The following is a 22,800-nucleotide window of genomic DNA, read 5'->3' as shown; positions in this document are numbered from 1 at the left end:
GCATCCCTTCGAGATTGTCAAATGAACTCCTATGACTGAAGCTGTTAGATCAAACACTCATTGTGAAACTCTTTTCCGTTGCTTTTAATCGGAAGATCCTCGGTGAGTTGTGGTTTGTTCTGGCCTTTTCTGTCATATCTCAGGTCTATTCTATTGGCAAAATGATATAAGATGTGCTGCTGTTTTTTTTGTTCTAATGGAACAGTTTTATCATCTCTATAGATATATGATGCTGTTCTTGGAAATCTGTTTGCCTTTTAAGGTTTTCGACCCTGAATGTTATTTGCATTCATTTTCTGGATGTAAGGTATAACCAAGACTGAGAAAGGATATCAAAGTCTGTTATTTACCAACACGAGCAAAATATCTCAATATTGTGGCAACAGGGAAAAAAGAAAGAAATGAGAACTGAAACCCCACACCAGCTTAAAAGCATAGAGTAGTGCAAACCAGTGGATATTTTCATTCAAACAGGATACATTTTCCTAATCAAGTAAGAGCGGAAAATGATCTTCTACTTAACAGCTAAAAGGAACTTATAATACATAATTGCAACTTCCATCATCACTCCTAGCTGTTGGGTCGAAGTTATCTGCATTTGGGTCTGTGCAGCCTTCAGGGACAGGAAGATGCACCTGCTGTGCGGCTTTACCTGCAACAGACAGAAGCAACAAGAGCTTAGGAGAAGCTGCTTTTGTTTTATACAATTATTAAACAGCTATAAAAGATCAAAAGAGAGCTAACCATAGAATGTGCCACTTTTTATGGCGTCTTCATTGGCATCTCCAAGAGCTGCCTCGCTCAAGTACTTGTCAGCCAGTTGGACTCTCTTCACGTTCTCTTGTTCCTGAACAAGCATGTTTCCATACTCAAGAAGCTTCTCTAAGGTCATCTTTGGCTGCTCGAATGTCGGTGGTCCTTCCTTTGAGTTGACAAGCTTCTTAGCAATATTCTCAACTCCGACCGAAATAGCCCAGTTCCTCACTTCATCGTCATATACTCTTGCCCTCAGGGCACCAAAGAAATCTGTATGATCATGGTTTAGTATACCATGTTGGAATGTAGAAGGGAAATGAATCAAAATATTGAGTTTCCACTTGAAGCTTACCAATGGATTGGCCAGGAAATGTATCAACAAGCTTGACAACGTCTTCTTTGGGAACATTATCGCTCCTAAAGATTCCTGAGCACACACCAATTCTATCTTCCCGAGTAGGTGCCCAATAGAATTTTTCCATACGACCATCACGGATGAGAGGAGCATACAATGTTGAGAAGTCGTTACCCGTGACGACGATGGGAACCCGAGGGTTCTCCTCTTTGTTGTACATACCAGGGAGCTGAACGTTGGTTGGGTTATCAGCTATGTTCATGAGGGTAGCATTAACCATCTGGTTGTTGACAGTGTATTGGGTCGTGCCACCAAGACGACCAGCTCCTGCATCGAGATCATTGATGAAGAGGACACACATTTTCCCCTTCTTGATTATATCTGCTGCTTCCCGGTACCTCTGTCGAATCAATTTTGCTGGTTCTCCTGCATTTCCACTCTCCAGTTCTCCTGCACTCATCATAATGGGGCTGTAACAATGAAACAAAGCATTAGCAAGCAGCAGTTGAAGAAGCTCAAGCGTCATGAACATTTTAAACTCCACAACCAGGAAGATGCTTTGAAATGGCTAAAACAAAAAGGATGGAGAAGGATGAAACGCACTTGATTCCCATCTTGGCAAAGACAAGCTCACATTGGAACGACTTCCCTTGACCTTTGCCTCCCCAAATACCCAAAATCAGGGGAACCTAAAGCAGAATGATTTAATCAATCAATAAACAAAAGAAACAGCCAAACCCAACAATGAAACTCCAAACACAAACAGTAAATCAGTTTTCAGTTGAATCCAACCTTGATGTTGGGAAGTTTCATGAAGTTCTTAGAGATATGAACAACTAGTTTGTCCATGAAGGCAGGAGCAATGTAAAAACCATCCACATTGTTGTCTAAATTGTATCTATATCATCATGAAAAACAAACCAAAACCACAACATTCAAGATCATCAGTTCCCTTCATTGCAAAATCAAAGATAAACACACACACACACACAAAAAAAAAAAAAAAAAACAGCAACTACCGTTTTTTAAAACACTTACTGACGAAGTCCAGCACTTAAATATTCATAAGAGCTAAGAACAGGGTCATGAGTTCCTGCACCAGAAGGAGCTTGGAAGAGTGTGTCAACCATTCCCTTTCCTCTGGTAATGTCTTGTTGATCATCAGAGATATCAAAAGCAAGCCCCTTCCATTTATCCTTATTAGTTTGCTTCTTTTCATCGATCTCCTCTGCAACAGCAACTACTTTCAAGCTGCTTCCTGAAGAGACCTTGGAATTGGGGTATCTCAAGTTTGCTTTCTTCAAGCTGTTGCCTAAGAAAGCAGAGCTTTGAACTGAGGGTCCAGCAATGGCACCATTTAAACTCAGCTGCAATATACCCAATTAAACATTCTTTAACCCCTCTAATCACAAATCTCGTGTAAAAATTTATAAAGACAAAAAAGGGGAAAGCTTTAAGATCTCAAATTCTCAACATAACTTGACAAGGAAGGAAAAAAGTTGAAATCTTTCCCATGATCTCTTGAGAATTAATTCATAAAACACAACAATTCTAATAAGAAAAAAACAGAGAAGACTGGAGTGATTTGGGTTGTTGTAATGTAATGGTGGGGAAGATTTGAATTACCGGAATTCTGTTGACAGCTCCGGCGGTGGAGACGGCAGCGGTGGCCATGGATTCTGAGAGGAAGGAAAGGAGAGAAATTTGGAGTGTGTTTAACAAAGTGTTTCAGTGAAGAAGTTGAAGGAAAGGAGAGGGGAAGAGGATATTTTTGTAGTAAGAAAGAAGGAAGTTTCGAGAGTTCAAAGTTCAATGTAAGCAGTACAGTGGATAGGCTTTCAAATTGTTAACGACCACACAATCAAGTTTGTTGAGGATGACACGTGGCATCTAGAGATTGACTGCCTGGAACTGTGTCGTTTTGGTGTTTTTGTTTTTGTGGGTTTTGCTTATCCACCAAAATTAAAGTTACCATATTCACCACAAAATTAATAATAATATTGGGGGAACAAATTAACCAAAAAAAAAAAAAAAAAAAATTCAAAAATACCAGACTAAAATTGGACAATTAAAATATAAAGACTAGAATTAGATAATTAAAGGTATAAGGACCAAAATAGTATTTTAACTTAAAGTGAAAAGGATAAAAGAGGAATGACAAGTAGTATTATTTTTATTTTATTAGGATTAAAATACTATTTTAAATTGGTCAAACAATAATAATAATATACAATGAGTGAATATGTTACCAAGATTTATAGTGAAAATTCTTGATGTGTAGATCTCATCAGATCACTTCTCGTTTTTGCATACTTGTCTGAGCTGAGATGTGCGAGAACTCACATCGGTGTAATGTCGAGCTACACAAATGTTCAGTATGGTTAGGAACTCAAGATTGCATACCTCATGAGGTGGTGGGGGTAAACTACTTATAGGATTCATTGTCTTACATATGCTTGGGATGTGTGCAATATTAACCGTGTCAGCATGGGTGGAGATGTCAAGATTGTAAGGTCTAAGGGCAGTCAACTCAACTAACCCATTTTCTCTTTTGTGAAACATACTGAGCTTGGCTTGATCGACTCGGCGATCATTACATTATCTTTCCATTTAAGGAATGCGTGAACCCTAAGGTTTCTCTAGATCTAGACGGACCTAATGGGCTTGAGTCTTTTCGAATATAACTCCTAACAAAAATGTTAATAAATAATAAAAGGTTTTGAAAAAAAGATCAATAATAAATCAGTAGCAAACCTAAATTTAAGATTTATCATAAGTTTAAAGACTAAAATAATATGTTAACATTTATTTATTTTTGGAGTAAATGAGTAGCATTTTTTGTGGTGGTTGAAATGTTGTGTGCCAAATGAAATAAGAAACATGGCATTGTCGAAACAGTCGTGTCAAATATATTCGTATGCTAATTTTTGTTCATTTTTCCTTTGGGAACTTCGAGATTTATTTATTTATTTAGACTTTATAGAGTACAGTAGCTTTGAGATACAGTTTCATTAGTGTTAGGCCCATTAACTTTCGTTATCACTCAAATAGGGCTAAAATCATAGGCCCAACTTTCTTTCTATATGATTTTAGATTCTATTGAGAAATCTCTCGAATATTATGTGCTTATATGTAATTATCTCAACCTTTGAAATGAATGAAATTTCTAATATATCATACAAAAATGATGAAATATAAAAAAGAAGTTATTAATTTGAATATAATTGAAGGCAATAACTTGTGGAGGGTTCTTACGATCAAATAATATTTATGATTATCGATTAATACAATTACTATTAGATAGTATTAGTAGTAAGAACGATTCGAACCACAGGAAAGCGCAATAATTGTTTCACAAAACTAATTTCCTAATTAAAGCAATAAATGGGGGAGTCTTGTGTAGATAGATAAAGTCTAGAAAATAAAGTGTATGAAGTAAAGATAGTGGGTAGATATAATATAAATTAAATTATCTAGTCTAGAAGTAAGTGGTAATCCGATGCAATTCGATCATTGAATTTAATTATAGACATTTGATTAGTACGCACACTGTCAATTCATTCAGCTTGTGTTTGGCTAGCCAACTTGTTGTTGGAAAAGTCAAACAAACACCCTAACTATAAATCAAGACCTATGCCTTAATTAAACTAAACATTGTCATCTTATTAGGTTCGATTGCATCCATATACTCTCAGACATTTATATTAAGATTAATGTTTCCATTACGACAATTAATAACATGAATAGCCTAAGTTAATTCATCGATTTCTCTTTGGACCTAAATTGAGCATGAATGAGTGATCTATGGATAACCTATATCTCAAACATACATGGATTCAACCTTGCTACTTTGACAGTTAAAACAAGATGAAATATGGAGATAGTGCTCAAGCTAAAATCTATAGCAAAAGATGTGTATCGGAGACTAGAGTGTCAATCCATTCATAAACACAAATCTAATTAAACCAAAACTCCAAGATGCAAGAAATTAGAAAGTATTTAATATTTAAACTAAGTTCTTATAAATATACATTGGAATTCCTACTCCTAAAACTAGGGAACTAATCTCGACTACACACCCTGACGATGTAGCCAAGATTGAGAATCATCTAAAGTATACTATAATCTAACACAAAAGTAAAAGCTAAAACTAATACAGATGGATAGAGGGTGGAAAACCAAAGAAAACAAGTGGTCGTTTGTCTAAAATGGACATCTGGTTCAAAAGTTATGACTTAATTACGAAGTGTGTAGATTATATAGCAGGACGACAACACTACGATGAGTCGTGGTGCTAGGACATTTTAGTCTTCTGGAGTTTGACGTCATGCCTAGCGCTGCTTTGCTAGGTTCTTAAGGGTATTTTTGTCATTTATGTTGTCCTTCGAGTCTAGTTGCTCCAGTTGACCTTTAAATGTTCAATTTTAATCTGTTTTGTATCCAAATCATTTTGAGAGTCTTCTAAGCTCGATACCCTATATATAAACAAGCCACATTTGAACATCAAATTCCTAAGACCTGGCCCAATTTAAGCTAAAATATAGCTCTTGTGGGGAGCTATCAATATTCTAACTTTTTAAGATTTCTAAAACATTTATTTGTTAAATTAAATATTATTTTTTAAAAATATTTGTTGAGGACGATTCAACCAAGTTCATACCGTTTAATTGCACATGTTCCAAGTGGATGTTAGACGATGGACTCTATAAATAGCCTTATTTCGTTCTCAAGGGGTAAATAGTATTTTGGATATTTAGTTTAACTGAACATTTCGTGTACTTAGGCATCTGATTCAAGTTTGGCACTACACCAATGTGAGTTCTCTTGCAAATTAACTCAACAAAGTCTTAAAATAAGAAGAGCTCCATCGCAACCTGGACGAGATTTACACACAAACAATATTTATTAACATCAACATTTAAAACTCGATGTATAATTATTTTCGCATTCTCCATGCATACATAAATTTAAGGCTAAATCATTTTCCCTAATATTTTGGTGGTTTTTTTTTTCGATTTGTTTGTTTTTTTTTTCTTTAAAAGACACTTCAACCTTAGTCCTTACCCTCACCAAATGTTAAAAAATGACTGCATACATGAAATTTAAGGAAAAATAAATCAATAGATCGATTTTCTATAATAAGGAGGAGTTTAGGTTAAAGTGAGTTACTATATATCAATTTTATATGAAATGTTGTAAGTTTTTATTTTGCAATAAATAGTCTGAATATGTTAATCTAACTAGAACATATCGAATGTTTTGAACTCTCATTTAATAAATGAAGTGTATTTTGAAATTACATTATCATTTTGAAATTTATTTTAATGTTTTGCAACAATAAGAACATAGATTGAAAACAAAATCAATTCATAAAAAAGATTAAAATTAAAAATTTTAAAGAAAATTAGGTACTACATTGAAAAAATTAAGTATTAGTGTATATTAGGCCCCCGTTTTACTTTCTTTTTCTTTTTATGTAGGAAAATTCGAATCATAAATCTTGTAGCTTCTAATACACTCGTGTGCTATGAAGTACAGACACAGATACAGCTACACGACTGTCTCTTATACACATCTAGATGTGTATAAGAGACAGAAACAAGGATACTGATACATTGAAGATACATTTTCTTTTTCTTTAAAATAATTTAGGATATAGATAAATTTAGCATACAAGTTAATAACAATAGCACAAAATAGAATACAAATACTGAAATACAATACAAGAAAAAGCAACACCTAACATATTGAAGTACAATAGTTAATAAAATGCAATAGAAAAGTGACTCATATTGCAAAGAAGAAGAAGAAGATTACAGGAAGAAGTATGAAGATAAACGAAGAACTTTTTCATTAAATTATTGAAGATATCCAAATGGTTTATATTTTGGTGGATTTTGTAGGGACTCAAATGTGAAGATGAAGATTAGATGATTCTAGTATAGGGTTTGGTCCGTTATTTATTTATTTTTCCTTTTAATTTTGGACTTGAGTAGTGAGCCTTTTAAATAGGTTGACTAATTTTAGACTGAGAAAAATTAGATGAGTTGCTTGTTTTTTCTTTAAAAAAAAATACGCGTAAAAATAGATACGTCAAATCGCGTGTCAAATACGTATCTGAAAAGTATCTAGAAATATCGGTATCCAATACATGTCTGATATTGATTCTTTGCCTCACATGAAATATCTGTGCTTCATAGGTCGTGTGCCAATTGAGCTATGGACGACTTGGTGGCCTCAATTTTACTTGGTCATTAAAATAGACAACCATACAACGTTGACTATAAAAGGTTAGATAATTTAAAAAATCTAGGAGACTTTTGAGGTAATAAGTTGGTTATTATAGTCCTAAGTTATTGTAGTTATGTTATAATAGTTTGTGTTTGGGTGTAGATTATTTTAGTTTGAGTTATAATAGTATATGTTTGAAATGTAAACTATTCTTGTCCCAAATGCCTTTCTTTTTTTTGGAAACAAAAAATCTAATGTTCATTTAATCATAACAATCTATTTAATATATAATGGGTATCTAATCTAATGCGCATAAGCTTTAACGTCTTAGATTGATTTGTCCTTTAAAAAATGAAATAAAGGGGAGAAAAAAGCTTAGGACGAAGAAAATGAACCAAAAGTCAAAGAGATAAAAATTTGTGATGAGGGTTTGATTCCAATATTTGATTATTTGTTGTTAAAGCAGCTACTTTTTTGAATTATTGTCTGAGTAAAGCATAAGATATAATTTCTAATTAAAAATTGTGCTGAAAAATCTAATTAAAAATGTATAATATATCCTCTTTCTTGCCTCTCCCCTCTTGACGTCCTCCATCTTTCTCTCTATTTTTGAAGCAAATGCAACTTGCACAACTCTCCCATAAGTGAAGTCAATGTGTAAATGTGATGAAAGAAGAGTTTGGGATTTGGTGTTGGTCATACTGAAACTGAAAATCTCTTTGACGTTCTCAAAGAAACAAATTAACAAACACGTTCAGTGCATTACTAAATTGCAAGAAAAACAGGGGATGATTGTACAATGCAATTTGCAAATTTTTGTAGAAAAATCAGAAGTGGGTAATAAGCAATAATCCAAAACCCCACGACCAGCCCGAAAAGAATTCCAATTCCAAATCCGATAATCCCCAAATAAAGAACTGAAAAATCTCATCTCCCCCACCACACTAAATCCTGCCATACATGAAACTTCAAACAGAGACCGAGAGAGTTGAGAAGGAGAAAATAGTGAAGACCTCTTGCTTGTTTTTGGTCAAATGATAACACCAGAGAAACTATAAATATAAAAGTAAGAATCTAATCAAAGGGAGAAGCAATGGTCGGATGAGAAATCCAAAGTTGATGGAAGGAGCAAATACAATACGGATTCAAATTTGGTGTGTTTGTAACTCGTAGATTCTGGAACTTTTTTCATGTCCCACATTAGAATCAAAATTGCTTAGAGGACTTTGATAGTTCAAGTTAAAAGCCTCATTGATCATCTAGAAATTGGCGTCGAAAACGTGAGACCTTGCCTGCAAAATGGGAGAGAAAGATGGAGGACGTGAGAGAGGGGAGAGACAAGAAAGAGGAGAGAGAGAGAGATTAAAACAATTTTTTTTTCTAAATCAGCTTTCCACCTCACTCATCTAGCCAAATCTTTGTTTAAATTTAATAGTTTTTTTTTAAGAGATCATTTTAAACCTATTCTTCAAAACTCGTAGATTAAACTCGAGGACTAAAAATATATTTTTTTAAAAAAAGAAATTATATCTACTACCTTTCTGTTATATTAAATTTTTTTGAAAATTAACTAATATATTACAAACAAAATTTTATTTATAATAGAAATTTAAACTTTCAATCTACTATCTAATATGTACATGTAGTTTTAAAAATGTAAAATACATGAATGATCCATTAAATAAAAATTTAAAGTTTAAAATACTAATGAAAGAAGCTCATCATGTACATTTTAAAATTCAAGAATCAAATAGACAACTTCAAATCTCCAACTCAAAGACTAAACTTGTAGTTTAACTTATATTAACTAACCAATATTGTCAATATAATATCTTTTTAGACTAATCAATATAAATTAATAATTGGCCAACATATAAACACGACTTAAAAAATTATAAAATTGTAAAGAAAAATTCATTTTGTCTTTGTACACATTATCTAATTGTTAAATCATAGTTTGTCCCATGACAAACTCTTTTACATCTTCTTCAACAATTAGTTGGAACTACGTGCGTTGTGTGACGGTCATGCTTGTCCAAGGTGTGTTGCCCATGGCCGCATGTCTACCTCTACTTCTTTTTACCATGCTTTCATTCTATGTATTTCATTTTGCTAGCAAGTTTACTTTCTATGTACTTTTCTTAGTGTATAACCGTTCGTCTGTTTCCATATACAAGTGTGGGGGATGTCTTTTTGTTCAGAATGCACTATGTGGGGGTATAGTTGTCTTATCTTCACATCCGAGAGTTGTATGCTATAAAGCGTTGTTAACCCTTTTATTGCTTTCTAGTTGTATGACTAATCTTCATTGCTCAATCATGCTTTCAAACGTTTGCGAAAATCTTTTTCAACCTTTTTCTCTAAACTCGTTTTCTAAAATTTTTTCTCAAGAATGGGGGTAGAGTTTGTGAGAAACGCCCTTTATGCCATCAGCTATTCAAATTTGGATCGGCTTACTTGTTCGAGGGCAAGAACAAGTGTCGAACAATCGCCTTGAGACTCTTACGAGAGTGCGATTGTGACAGTTGGTATCATAGCCAAGTCGGCTCGTGAAGTGGTGAAGTTGTGATCATGTCTGCTACGAAATAGTTGGGCAAGTCCCATGTTGACCGGTTGGTCGAGATACAAGAGCAAATGCTCCATCTAATAAAAGTCCTCAATCAGGTTCTGTTCCTAGAAACTTGGTTACAAGAAGTCTCTTACAAGGTCGATGAAATCGACGCAGAGGCTGGGCGCTTGGACGGAATGCTCATCAAGGAATTGTTAACAAAGGTTAAGATCCTGGAAGCAAAAGCTATGAGAACTGGTAATTTCGAGCGTGGGGATGACTCGACGGGTTTTATTGACCTTATGGAAGAGCGTGTTGAAGAACTAGACAGCTCGCAGAAAGCAATAATTCAGATGGTGACTGAGTTATCCGAAGACTTTCAAGCCACTCTCGATGTCATCCGGGCAGAGATTGCTGACATTAGTGCAAGAGTTAATCTCACCATGAGAGCAGTAGGAAATCAAGCCCCAGTTAAAGGTGCAGTCCAATTCAATAGGGTAAAAGTACTCGAGCCTAAGCCCTTCTGTGGGGCTCGTTTCGCGAAAGCGCTAGAAAATTTTATCTTTGACATGGAGCAGTATTTCAGAGCTACAAACACAGCTACTGAAGAGTAAAGATCACTTTAGCGACGACGCATCTAGTGGAGGATGCCAAGTTATGGTGGAGGTCCCGTTCATGGACATCCAAGAGGGTTAATGCACCATCGACACATGGGAGAGACTGAAATAGGAATCACGTTCTCAGTTCTTCCCTGAAAATGTTGAAATTTTAGCAAGATGTAAGCTACGAGAATTGAAACATACTGGCACTATTAAGGACTATGTAAAACAATTTTTTGAGCTAATGTTGGACATACAGGATATGTCCCAAAAAGACGAAGTTTTCTATTTTGTCGAAGGGCTGAACTTGTGGGCAAAAACAAAACTATATGAACAGAGAGTATAGGATCTCCCAGCCGCGTACACAACAGGTAAATGAATCACAAGAAATAAGACAACATTCGAATCCCTAAGTAGAGGGAGTAAGAGTAATTGCTCAAGTCCACCGAGAAATAGTTGGGGAGACAGGGACACTAGTGGGGATGGTAAACCACTTCAATAGAAGATTGGAAATACATAGCGGGGGCCAAATCAATAGAATTTTTATCGCCCCCTATCCTGTTATATATGCAATGGGAAACACAAGGCAAGCAAATGTCCAAAACGAGTAGTCTTTAACGCCTTTCAAGCCTCATTAGCCACAAACTCGAAAGGCAAAGTTGTTCATATAGAGGATGAGAATATGCAAGTAGAGGAAGATGAAACCCCACGAGTTGGGCCCTAATATTTTTAATTGCCCTCTAGAGGAATATGGGAGAAACAAAGTGTTGGGATTGATGTCCTAATTCTCTCGGAGTCTCGTTGTTTGTAATGTTACACATTGTTTGATGAATAAAATAATTGTTATTTCATTCTAGCATTTACTCATATCTAATAAACAAAGCTCCTTGGTTATCTTATGTAAACTTAAGCATGTATATGTGATATACAAGTGGATCATACCTTAAGTGATAACCTAAATAGGTCTATAGTATAAAGATTAAGGTTGGATACCTGATCCTAGTAACATTACGGATACGACCCGTTTTGTAGAGGTTTGCAAGTGTTGTAAACTACTACAGATGGTAGATCCTGACCATTCATATGAAGACGTGCGAGCGGGGGTGTCCTATACAAAGAGTTTGTATAAGACTGGAACATGAGATGACTAGACTCTGTTTATAATGCCGTTGATACTAGAGACTTACATCTCACCTAAACGACCATAGGTGACACGACCTCAATCCTGAGTGTTTTGGGAACTCTTGCCTTTGAGGGCGGTCCTTTGATTAGTATGGGTGAGAGTGGCCAGATTGCCAACTCAACATGCCTACCTTTTTTGGGACTTGTCTGATCTGGGAGCTGAGAACTCAATCCATAAGATGAAATTCACTCCTTTCCCGAAGTAGGGATAAGTAGAGAGATTGCTCCCTTAAGGGCTGATTCCGAGGCTTGAACATAGTGGACACAACTTCTCTTTGGAAGAGAGGACTCAGTCATAGTAGGACAATGACTTATGTTCATTAGAGGGATCAGTGGTACTTAAGGAGTTAGATGTAACTACAGGGGCATAATAGTTATTGGCTGAGTTGTACTTACGAGCGATCTGTGAAGGGTTGTCGCACTTTGATGCATTGTAAATGTGATGCAATTATGGTATATTTTTGCTGTGATGAGTTATGCATTGCACATGCAAGTTTTCCTAGTAAAACCCAAGTATAAATCTCACTAGGTTTCCTAGTAAGTCAAGGGTCGAACACAGGGACTACTAAGTTACTATGCGACAGTAAAATTGATTCCTTTGCGGTGGAAAAAAAAATAAGTTGGTTGGTGTTTCGTTTAAGTAAAAATCCTATGTGACATATTCGAGTAAAGAGTTGATGAAATCGAGAACTACAATAAGTATACGATGAACGGGTTGAAAAGGAATTTAGCTAATACTTCCTATGATTGCGTTCAAGTTATGCGATCATGCTACACACACACAACAACATGTCATCTCTCAATGCAAATGCCATAGTTCTTATTTCTAGGACGCAGCGATGTATACGATAATGTCGATAGGACTTATGTCTAAGCCTCTATTCTTGTTTATGCGATGTTGAATGACGCACACATACACAAGGTGACCGCATACTATCATATCCTATTTCTAGGGTGCATGCAATGCGTAATAGCAAACAGAACTTATGTCTAAGTTTCTATCTCTTGCTTATGCGGTTCTAATCTGACTCTCTCAAGCCTAGATTCTAATCTGACTCTCTCAAGTCTAGATTCTTTCTTTAGACTACTCTCTCAAGTATCTCTAAAGGGTGAATGACGCATATATAAGACAAGATGATCGCATAAAGTGAAGATCTTGGGTCATGCTAGCTAAGTATTTCTCAACCCATTCGGAAAGTTAGCTACTCATGCGAAATGTGGAGAGATTGAACAGATGTTGAGATGAGAATTCTATTTTCTATAAATAAAGTGCAGAATACAAAACAACAATGGAATGTAGGGATAGAAAGCCCGGTAGCAATGTATTACTTCCCGTGGCTTTTTACACTGTCTTTTCATTCCTATTCTGCCCAGAAGAATATCCTTGCTTTCGCAAGTGTCGGCCCTCTCTCCTTTTATAGCGCTTCCCGGCAGTTTTTTGAGCTGTCCAGGAATGACCTCTCGGCGTCTTCTTCTCTTTGCTCGTCTCCGTCTTCTAAGTATAAGAATAACTATGAACAGACTAACAACTATCTACTTCTGTATATGATCTAACTTGTTAACCCTTTTACAATGGTGGCTTCCGGTATTTATAGAGCTCAAGGTGAAGAAACTTTTCTTTTTAATGATTGCAATGATGGGCGGTCATTAAATCTCCTGCTCTAATGCGCCGATTAATGGTCACCGAAAAGTTGAGTGTACTTGCTACAGTGTGTCGTTAACGGCTTGTCAACTAAATTTAGATTTGATCGTCATCAGCTTTTTGTCCCATCATGATTTATTAAGCTTTCACCTTGATGTATCGTCTTTATGCGGCCACCTTCTTGAGCAACTTCTCACAAGCGCATACGATCGCATGCCTTTGCGATCGCAATATTTCAATGCGCCGTACGCCTAATTCCTAGGATTGCATTTTTCCTGCACAAAATAAGTAAATTAGCTGCTTTTATGCGATGGGTGCATGCGATCGCAATATTCTCAGTTTAACGCTTTTGGACATGATTTTGTATATTTTTACCGTCGCATTCCCTCATTGTTTTACTTATTTTCTCTGTAATAACGTGAATTTCTACCCGTTATCACACTTCTGATTGGTTAAGATGGACACATAATAAATCTGTGGTAAGGAGAGTTCAGCTGTCAGTCTTTAGTGGAGTATCTGGCAGTTAACGGATGGTGGATCCCGTGACTAAAGAGTTTAGTCAGTTATTCACGTACCGTTGGAGCTTCGAACTACAGGTCCATAAGGTCCCCTTAGTAGCTCAATGGATTCAGTTGAGGATCAGTTCTTGGTGTTGATTTGAAATGTTCAAATTGACCAGAGGTAATTCAATTATATATGATATGATTGGTATGGTGTATGAGATACATCTTGTGGAAGATTAATGTAAATGAGATTGACATTAAGTACCATGGAATAGAAAAAGAGCTATGGTTTATATGTTTCATGAGATGAAATATTAAAACTATAGGCTATAAATATAGTATGATAAGTTGGTTATCATTTATATTTATAATGATATTAATTATTGGATAGTTAAATCATTTTCTCTAATAACCAATTGAGTGGGAGGTTATTGGTGGTTTTATGGTAACCATGAGATAAAAAGGAAATTTGTTTTCCTAATTTCAGTATGTTAATGTTAAATTTTGTGAATTTGAGATTTTTCTCTCTCGAAAAATAATCTCATGGTAGTTGTCAAGTAAATAGGATTTACTAAACGACAACTTGGAGCGAGCTAAACGATTGTGTTGTGTTTGTAGGCGACAGACACGCAGCTAAGCGATGAGCTAACGATCGCTTAGCTTTTGCTGAACAATTGGGCATCGACCTATACGATAGGTTCAGTCTTCTCCCACTTGCTCAATTGTTTACACGATTGTTGTTTCCTCCGTCTTCTGCCTCAAAACAAGTCCACACAGAGCCCACCCTCTTGATTCTGATATCTAAAATACCAAGATAGCCTTTTTGGTGGTGTCATTCTCAACTCGACACCGTTGAGGTTCTGTGGAGGCCGTTCAAGCTGTTGGGGTGTTCGTGACCGAGGCGATCGTTGAGTTCGAGTGCGCGGTGTTCGTGCAGAATAGCGATCATGTTGGACGAGCGTTCGAGGTTGCTGTGTTCAAGCGTTCGTGATCAAGGAACTTGGCGATGAGTCTACAAATGTGTGTAGCATTTCTCCTTGACTATTTGTATTATCATGCTGTAATTTCTATAATGAATGCATAACCGTATGTTTCTGTTTATGACTGTAATTATAAAGTTCATATATGATTGTAATTTGGAATGATCTTTCCGCTACTCATGGAATCCTCGTGCATGATTTCCTTCAATTGGTATCAGAGCCAAGTTGTTCTGATATTCCAAATTACAAGTCTGTTTTGAACTTCATTTTACAGTCTTGGTGGGTTTTTGCATTTGTATTTAATTGTTAAGTGCATTTGTGGATGGAGTTGATGAATGTTTCGGGTTTAATTGCCTTCAGTTAAAACTTTCATCAATTACAAAGGGTTAATTTGTAAGAACCCCTGTGTTTTTTAGGCGTAACTAACTTGCAATCGAGTCTTTAATTCAAAGTGTTTGAGTTAGTCGAGTCGTTCGTGATGAAGTTTCAAAGTATGGAGATGCGGTTCTCAACGAAGAAGAAGACCAAGCGTTGGTCATTTCATGTAGCCTGAGATAAACGATCGTTGGGATTTAACTAAGCGATCGTGTAGATTTTTCTATACGATCGTGTAGTATTTACTAAACGATCATTTAGCTAATGCTAAGCGATGGGGTAAATCGTTTACTCTATCGCGTAGCGTTGGTTGCCCAATCGCGTAGGCATTGGAGGTAGACGATTGTAGTGGGAGCATGTGATGCTCATCGTTTAGTAAAAGGCGCTCGTTAGATGATCATGTAGTTAGCAAGCCTCATCGCTTAGTTACTACATACACGATCGTGCTATATACGATACTAAGGCGTTCGCTAAGCGATCGTTTAGGCGATGGTGCTTTGCTGCATCGTAGTCATTTAGACGATCGCGTAAGGTGGGCGTTGTGCAGAGCGCGCTAAGCAATCGCATACCTCAGGCTTCATTGCTTAGTAAAAGGTACACGATCGTGTAGTATTTGCTAAATGATCGTTTAGCTCTGAGAGCATTAGTAAGCGATAGAACGAAGCGTTTATTTTATCGTATAGGCGATCGCGGGGAGTTTAGTACACGATGGTTGGAGACGCGATGCTTCGCCCGAGCAATTCAAGACTCGATTTGCCTGTTTGAACCGGAGACTCCTTGTCTTTGTAATAGTTAGCTTTAATTTTGTGTTTTTAAGGCAATTTTACCCGGTTCATCAACATTTGTTTATTGTACATGTGATGTATGGTGCTTATATGCCAAAGTGTTTGACATATAGTTTAAAACCCACCTTAGGTTGTGCAATTATTCATGGATCATATATTATAAATGTTATAATCGAGCATGAAGAAATTACTTGAAAGCATGCATATGCATCATGAAATATAAGAGTTATATTTACTTGTTTCATGCACATGCAGTGCGCATTATCATGCATCATCCTTTTATTATAAATGTTATAGTCTAAGGGTGAATGGAAGCATGTTTTACTTGTTTCATTGCTGTTTTGTATAAGTGTTATATAAAAGAAGTAGCAATGAATGAACAATGCATTGAGCATGACACTTAGGTTGTTTATAAGCGTTATGAATGCCTTGCATGTGTTAGCTTAGCATTATGGTGGTTGTTTCCGTTATAAGTGTTATAAAGAAAATTAGACCTAAAATCAATAAGAAAGAGTTGCATGCAGACTTAGGGTGAACTCAAGTTTTTTTAAAAGGGTTTTAAAATTGGATTGAGATAGACTTAAGTTCAAGTGGTTCTAAAGAGTTTAGTAACCTAGGTTAATCTTTTAAAATTCGTTTAATAGGATTAAATTGGTTGGCATAAAAGATTAAAATTGTTTTAAATCTATCTATAAGGGACCTTTTGTCTAAGGTGGGCTCTGGCTAGGCTGGGGTTATTAAGTTGATGAAACGTAACACCCCTACCTAGGAACCTACCTGGAAAGGTGAATTAGATAGATTTTCAACAAGCGTGCGACAATTTGGTCAAAGACTCCGTTAAAGAGTTTAATGGATGATGATCAAAAGTTGTTTAACTATCCAAGGTAAAAGTTACTCTTGGGAAAACCTAAAATTCACTTAGTTAAAATCCTTAGACATGTTTTTTCTAAGTAAGCTAAACCCTAGGTTATAAAATACTCAGTGCGAGGAAGAGATGTATTTGATATGTCTATGATTCCACTCACGTTTCTCCCTGTATGTTCACACCGTGAGATTCATGCTTGGCTTCGTGGTGCCCTGAGAACATCCCCCTTCGGATGGTGTTTGCATGAGTCAATATAAATGTGGATGGAGAGAGTGTTTATAGTAAGTGGGTGAAGGGTATGTGTCAACATGTCCTATGGTCTCTGTCATTGGTTCACACCGTGAGATCATTCTGTACTCCCTCGTGGCGCCCTGGGAGCGTCATCCTTTGGATGGGTTTTATGTAGTTGATCAAGATCAAAGTGAACTCCAGAAATGGATAGGGTCGCTTTAGGTTTTGCCCCAATCGGATTTTTTCCCTTTGGATTGGCTTTTTTGGGGTGGATCTATAGAGCCTAAAATGGCGGGTCAAACTTACGGGAGATTGTTAAGTAAGTTAACGATCTCTTGGCCAAATCAATGATGGCTAGTCGTTATAGGAGAAAGAGTTGTTCTGGTATTAATGACTGGTTGAGAATTTCTCAATTCAAAGGAGGGATAATTGACCTCCCATCAGCGGCCTTTGTCCTAAACCTTTGAAGCGTCATTGCGAAACTAGATGTCACACGGGGTTCATATTAGTTTTGTTAAAACCTTATTGGATGTTGTTTTGTTTTAAAATGGGTATTTGCTTAAAACCTAACGTAGGACAATGTGTTTTTCTTTTTAGCAACTCGTTAGTATTTTCGTTTAGTGCTTTAAATATGACCAACTACATACAGTGGAAAGAATCGTGTGAAACGTATTTCATGCCAAATGACCTTGTTTTTGTCATGGTTGAGGAATGTTCTCAAGTCCTGACCCATGATGCACCGCGAAGTGTTCACAATGCATATGAGGCGTGGATGAAGGCTAATTCGTTAGCTAGACTTCACATTTTGGCTAACATACCTGATGTTTTGGTCAAAAGGGTTGAGAACATGGTCATTACACGCGAGATCATGGACTCACTGCAAGATTTGTTTGAACGTCAGTTCTTACTTTTCGAGCATAAAGGGATGGATGACAAAACCAGTAGTGTCAGTTGTTCTGACACTGATCCCATTACTCTCCAAAAGAGGAGACAAGACAGTAAATCTGATTTATTGGTCTTGGAGACGTGTTTGGTAGAGAATGATGATTCTGCCTAGATCCTTGTTTCATGTGCTATCAATCATGTCAGTTCCTCTTACCAAGGATTCAGTTCCTGGCAAACGTTGTCACAGGGAGAGATGACTCTACGAGTCGTAACTGGTGAGGTTGTTTCCGCTGTTGCTGTAGGCAGACTGAAGTTATTTGTTGACAAGAAACGTTATCTGTTACTGGATAATGTTTTTGTAGTTCCTCATATTAAGAGGAACTTAATCTCAGTTTCTTGTCTCATTGAACAAGGCTATACCGTCTCCTTTTATGAGAATAAAGTATTTATTTTCAAGAATTTTATGAAGATTGGTTATGGTTCAATGGAGAGTAACTTATATGTACTAAGGCCGTTAGTCATAAAAGCCTTGTTTAACACTGAAATGTTCAGTACGGCAACAACAGCTAAAAGACCAAAGGTTTCTCCTAAGGAAAACACCTATCTTTGGCATCTAAGGTTAGGTCACATTAGCCTTAATAGGATTGAGAAATTGGTGAAAAGTGGAGTTCTAAAGAGTTTAGAAAAAAACTCATTGTCGGTATGTGAATCATGCCTCGAAGGAAAGATGACCAAACAACCTTTTACTGGAAAAGGTTACAGAGCCAAAGAAGACTTGGAGCTTGTACATTCAAACCTCTATGGTCCGATGAATATTAGAGCTCGGGGTGGGTATGAATATTTTATCTCTTTCATAGATGATTATTCCAGGTATGGGTATCTCTACCTAATGCAATGTAAGTTTGAAGCCCTTGACAAGTTCAAGAAGTATAAGCTTGAAGTTGAAAATTTGTTAGGTAAGAAGATAAAAACACTACGATCTGATCGTGATAGAGAGTATATGAACCTCCAATTCAAGAAATATATGATAGAACATGGGATTGCGTGCCAACTCTCAGCCCTTGGTACACCTCAGCAAAATGGTGTATCTGAAAAGAGAAACAGAACCTTGTTGGACATGGTTCGGTCTATGATGAGTTATGCTCATCTTCCAGACTCGTTTTGGGGTTTTACAGTACAAACTACATGTTATATCCTTAACAATGTTCCCTCGAAAAGTGTTTCTGAAACATCTTTTGAATTATGGAGAGGTCGTAAAGGTAGTTTACGCCACTTCAGTGTTTGGGGCTGTCCGACACATGTGCTAGTAACTAACCTAAAGAAGTTGGAACCGCCTTCGAAGGTTTGCCTCTTTGTAGGTTATTGATGACATGCAGAAATGCATGTCATCTTAGGTCTTTTACATAGAATTATGAAGGTTGTTAAGCAAAATATGCGGCAAGTATGCTAAGAATTCATGAGAAAATGAGCTTGCATCATTCAGCATGATGAATCTTGGCTAACCCGTTATTATGTGTTATTATGCGTTCAATGTTCTATTTTTGTAGCTAATGCAGGAAGTGGACGCAAAAGCGGAAACCGGACCACCGTATAGACGACCGCATGCGAAGAAACTCTCCATCGCAAAGGCAAACGCATTCGATCAACGCATGGATGTTGCGGTAATCACCCGTATGCGTCCATCACATGGGAATTGCGCTCGTCAAGCGATTGTGGTCATCGTGTAGAGTTGTGGTATTAAGCGAATACGGTCACTAAATGATTGCGGCTATGCAATAACGCATACTAATGGGATCAACACAAGGTTGGTGGAATGAATGCATCAACGCATCTACCTTGGGAAAATCAAAAGCTGATGTTGACATTTCACCTACCACGCCGTTAGTCAGCAAGAGTCAGAAAGGACTAAATGCGTCGAATGTCAGAATTAGAGCAATCCATTAATGCTGTCGGCAATCCAGGCTCTATTAAAGAAGCCGATGAGCAGAACTTCAAGTTTCTAAGGTTTTCGCCTGAGGTTCGCCTTAAGGTGGATCTTTGTGATCCAGAAAAAATGCGTGAGAAGACGCTTGGGAGTTCTTCACCTCCTTCATCCATTCCGAGTGACGACTAGAGCCTTCGATCGGAGCTAGATCTCGAGAGAGTACCTCCATCGCCATCCATGGCACCACCGGCAGCCTGACGCACATCTGCTGGAAGCAAGTCTTTGCTTCCAGCCGGTCATTTCATTTTCCTTTCTTTTATTATATTGTATTGTATGACATTTTGTGATTAAGGAATTAATACAAATTTTTTTACATGCACTTCTATGTTTCCTTTGATTCCATCTCCATCTTCTTTACTTAACATCTCTAACTTTCATTGTATCACTTAGTGAGATTGCTTGAGTATCGCATACTTAGTCATGTAGATTAGGGATATGAAGCATGTAGCAAACCACCAAGAGGTGTGCATTATGCGAGTATGTGAGAAAACCTTATTTTCTTAGTGTGAAGCTGTGGCAACGCCTGTCTATAGGCTAACGCATTACTGTCTATAAGTAAAGTCAGCAACAACCAACTGTCGGGGAGGGTAAGTGGTTGGTCGCATTAAGTAATGTAGGCCATTGTTCACTAGGGATAGGAACAATCTTAGGTCAGCAAAGTTCAGCGGTTACCTTGTCCTATGAGCGCTTCATTCATCATTTAGACATACTTGGGAGAGTAGTTTAAAACATAAATCTTAGACTCGGGAGAGCGGATTGGAATGCATAGTCAAGAATGAGGATCTTAGAGATAAGCTCTGTTTGCTTTCACACAGCATATGCACCCTACGTATGGGATATTGCATGCATCTAGGAAGTAGGATATGGTGGTTGTATGCGGTCATCTCGACACTTATGCATACCTACCGCATACGTCCTAGATTTAGGCTTTTAGTGTGTGTAGCATGATCGCATGACTTGCGTTGACTAGGGTTTCCCTTGCGGTCACTCTTAAGGATTGCAATGAAATCATCTTCGCATTTTATCTATTTTCCCATCCATTTGTTTCATGTCAAGAGATGTCGTGTATCTACCTCTTTTTCATATTCTCATTGTGTTGTCTCTTAGCTAGAAGTAAGAGTAGTGTTAGCTTAGAAACCTCCCATCCATTCTTTTATTCAACCGCCACATGCACATTACCGCATTCATCTAGCTACAAGTCCCTGTGTTCGACCTCAGATCACCCGAGAAACTTGCGTTCGCGTTATACTTGGCGTGAACGCAAGAAAACTTGTGATAGGACGCATGGTCATCGCATACATTCGTTAACGCATAGTCATTCCAACGCATGACCATCGACGCATGACAATCAACGCATACACTTAGAACATGCATCGCATACTGCATCCAAGGGATTTTAGTTGTCGAGTAATTTGACATTTGATTTCCCGTCATCAGCTATCCCAAGGAAACGAGAGGTGGATACTTCTATGATCTGAGTGTGAACAAAGTGTTTGTTTCTACAAATGCTATCTTCTTAGAAAAAGACCACATGAGGGATCATAAGCCATGGAGTAAGCTCGTTTTGCGTGAGATCTCCAATGAGACTAAAATTGTTGAGGGTTCAACAAGAGTTGTTGAACAGGTCGACAGATCAACAAGAGTTATTGAGGTCGGAACATCTAGTCAACCGGCTCAAGAGTTGAGATTGCCTCGACGTATTGGGAAGGTTATGAACCCACCAGATCGTTACATGGGTTTGACTGAAGCCCAAAACGTCATTTCGAATGATGGGGTTGAGGATCCGCTGTCTTTTAAAAAAGCAATGGAGGATGTTGACAAAGATGAATGGTTAAAGCCATGAACCAGGAAATGGAGTCAATGTACTTCAATAACGTCTGGGAGTTGTTCATCCACCTGATGGGGTAAGACCTATTGGGTGTAAGTGGATCTATAAGCGAAAGAGAGGTGTAGATGGAAAGGTGCAAACCTTTAAGGCTAGACTCGTGGCAAAGGGTTATACACAGGTTGAGGAAGTTGATTATGAGGAAACTTTCTCACCTGTTGTCATACTCAAGTCTATCAGGATTCTCCTGTCCATAGCCACATTTGATGATTATGAAATATGGCAAATGGACGTCAAGATTTCCTTTCTTAATGGTAATCTTGAGGATACCATCTATATGACTCAACCAGAGGGGTTCATAGTTTCAGATCAAGAGCAAAGAGTTTGCAAGCTTAATAGGTCCATTTATGGGCTGAAACAATTTGACACTATTGTCTAGTCGTTTGGCTTTGTTCAAAACGTTGATAAGCCTTGTGTATACAAGAAGATCATCAAAAACTCAGTAGCTTTCCTGGTACTGTATGTGGATGATATCCTACTCATTGGGAATGATGTAGGGTATCTGACTGATATTAAGAATTGGCTAGCTGTCCAGTTCCAAATGAAAGATTTGAGTGAGGCACAGTATGTTCTAGGGATCTAGATCATTTGGGATCGTAAGAACAAATGGTTAGCCCTGTCTCAGGCATCGTACATTGAGAAATGTTGATCTGGTACAGGATGCAGGATACCAAGAGGGGTTTGTTACCCTTCAGGCATGGAATCGTTTTGTCTAAGGATCAATGTCCTAAGACAACTCAAGAGGTTGAGGAGATGAGTCAGATTCCCTATGCTATGGAAATCCTCGTGCATAACCGTATGTTTTTGTTTATGACTGTAATTGTAAAGTTCATATATGATTGTAATTTTGAATGATTTTTCCGCTGCTCATGGAAATCCTCGTGCACGTTTTCCTTCACAAAGAAACCCCAAAAAGGTGCATTGATGTATGTGTTGGATTCAAGAAGCAAGCAACGAAAGTAAAACGGGATCATTAAGTATTCTAATTCATTAA

The 22,800-nt window shown here is 37.2% G+C and overlaps 1 protein-coding gene across 1 annotated transcript; it reads right to left on the bottom strand.

Annotated features, from left to right (window-relative positions):
* Positions 1-320: 320 nt before the first annotated feature.
* LOC120076782 (ribulose bisphosphate carboxylase/oxygenase activase, chloroplastic) lies at positions 321-2,910 on the bottom strand. Its single transcript, XM_039030691.1, has 7 exons — positions 2,738-2,910; positions 2,150-2,478; positions 1,904-2,009; positions 1,715-1,800; positions 1,109-1,581; positions 745-1,026; positions 321-652 (listed from the first exon to the last, which is right to left on the bottom strand). The coding sequence occupies exons 1-7, from the start codon at positions 2,783-2,785 to the stop codon at positions 537-539; spliced, it is 1,440 nt and encodes a 479-aa protein (XP_038886619.1). The 5' UTR covers positions 2,786-2,910; the 3' UTR covers positions 321-536.
* Between the last annotated feature and the right edge of the window lie 19,890 nt (positions 2,911-22,800).

Source organism: Benincasa hispida, chromosome 4 (genome assembly GCF_009727055.1).
Source record: "Benincasa hispida cultivar B227 chromosome 4, ASM972705v1, whole genome shotgun sequence".
Lineage (NCBI taxonomy): Eukaryota > Viridiplantae > Streptophyta > Magnoliopsida > Cucurbitales > Cucurbitaceae > Benincasa > Benincasa hispida.
This window is presented reverse-complemented; position numbering and strand designations above follow the sequence as displayed.

Bases quoted from the DNA above. Each gene is read 5' to 3' on its own strand.
- LOC120076782 (XM_039030691.1), bottom strand. From the start codon at position 2,785: ATGGCCACCGCTGCCGTCTCCACCGCCGGAGCTGTCAACAGAATTCCG. The intron at 1,801-1,903 runs GTTGGATTCAAC...ATTCTGCTTTAG, and splicing joins TGAAACTTCCCAACATCAAG to GTTCCCCTGATTTTGGGTAT. The intron at 1,027-1,108 runs GTAAGCTTCAAG...ATGATCATACAG, and splicing joins ATTTCCTGGCCAATCCATTG to ATTTCTTTGGTGCCCTGAGG.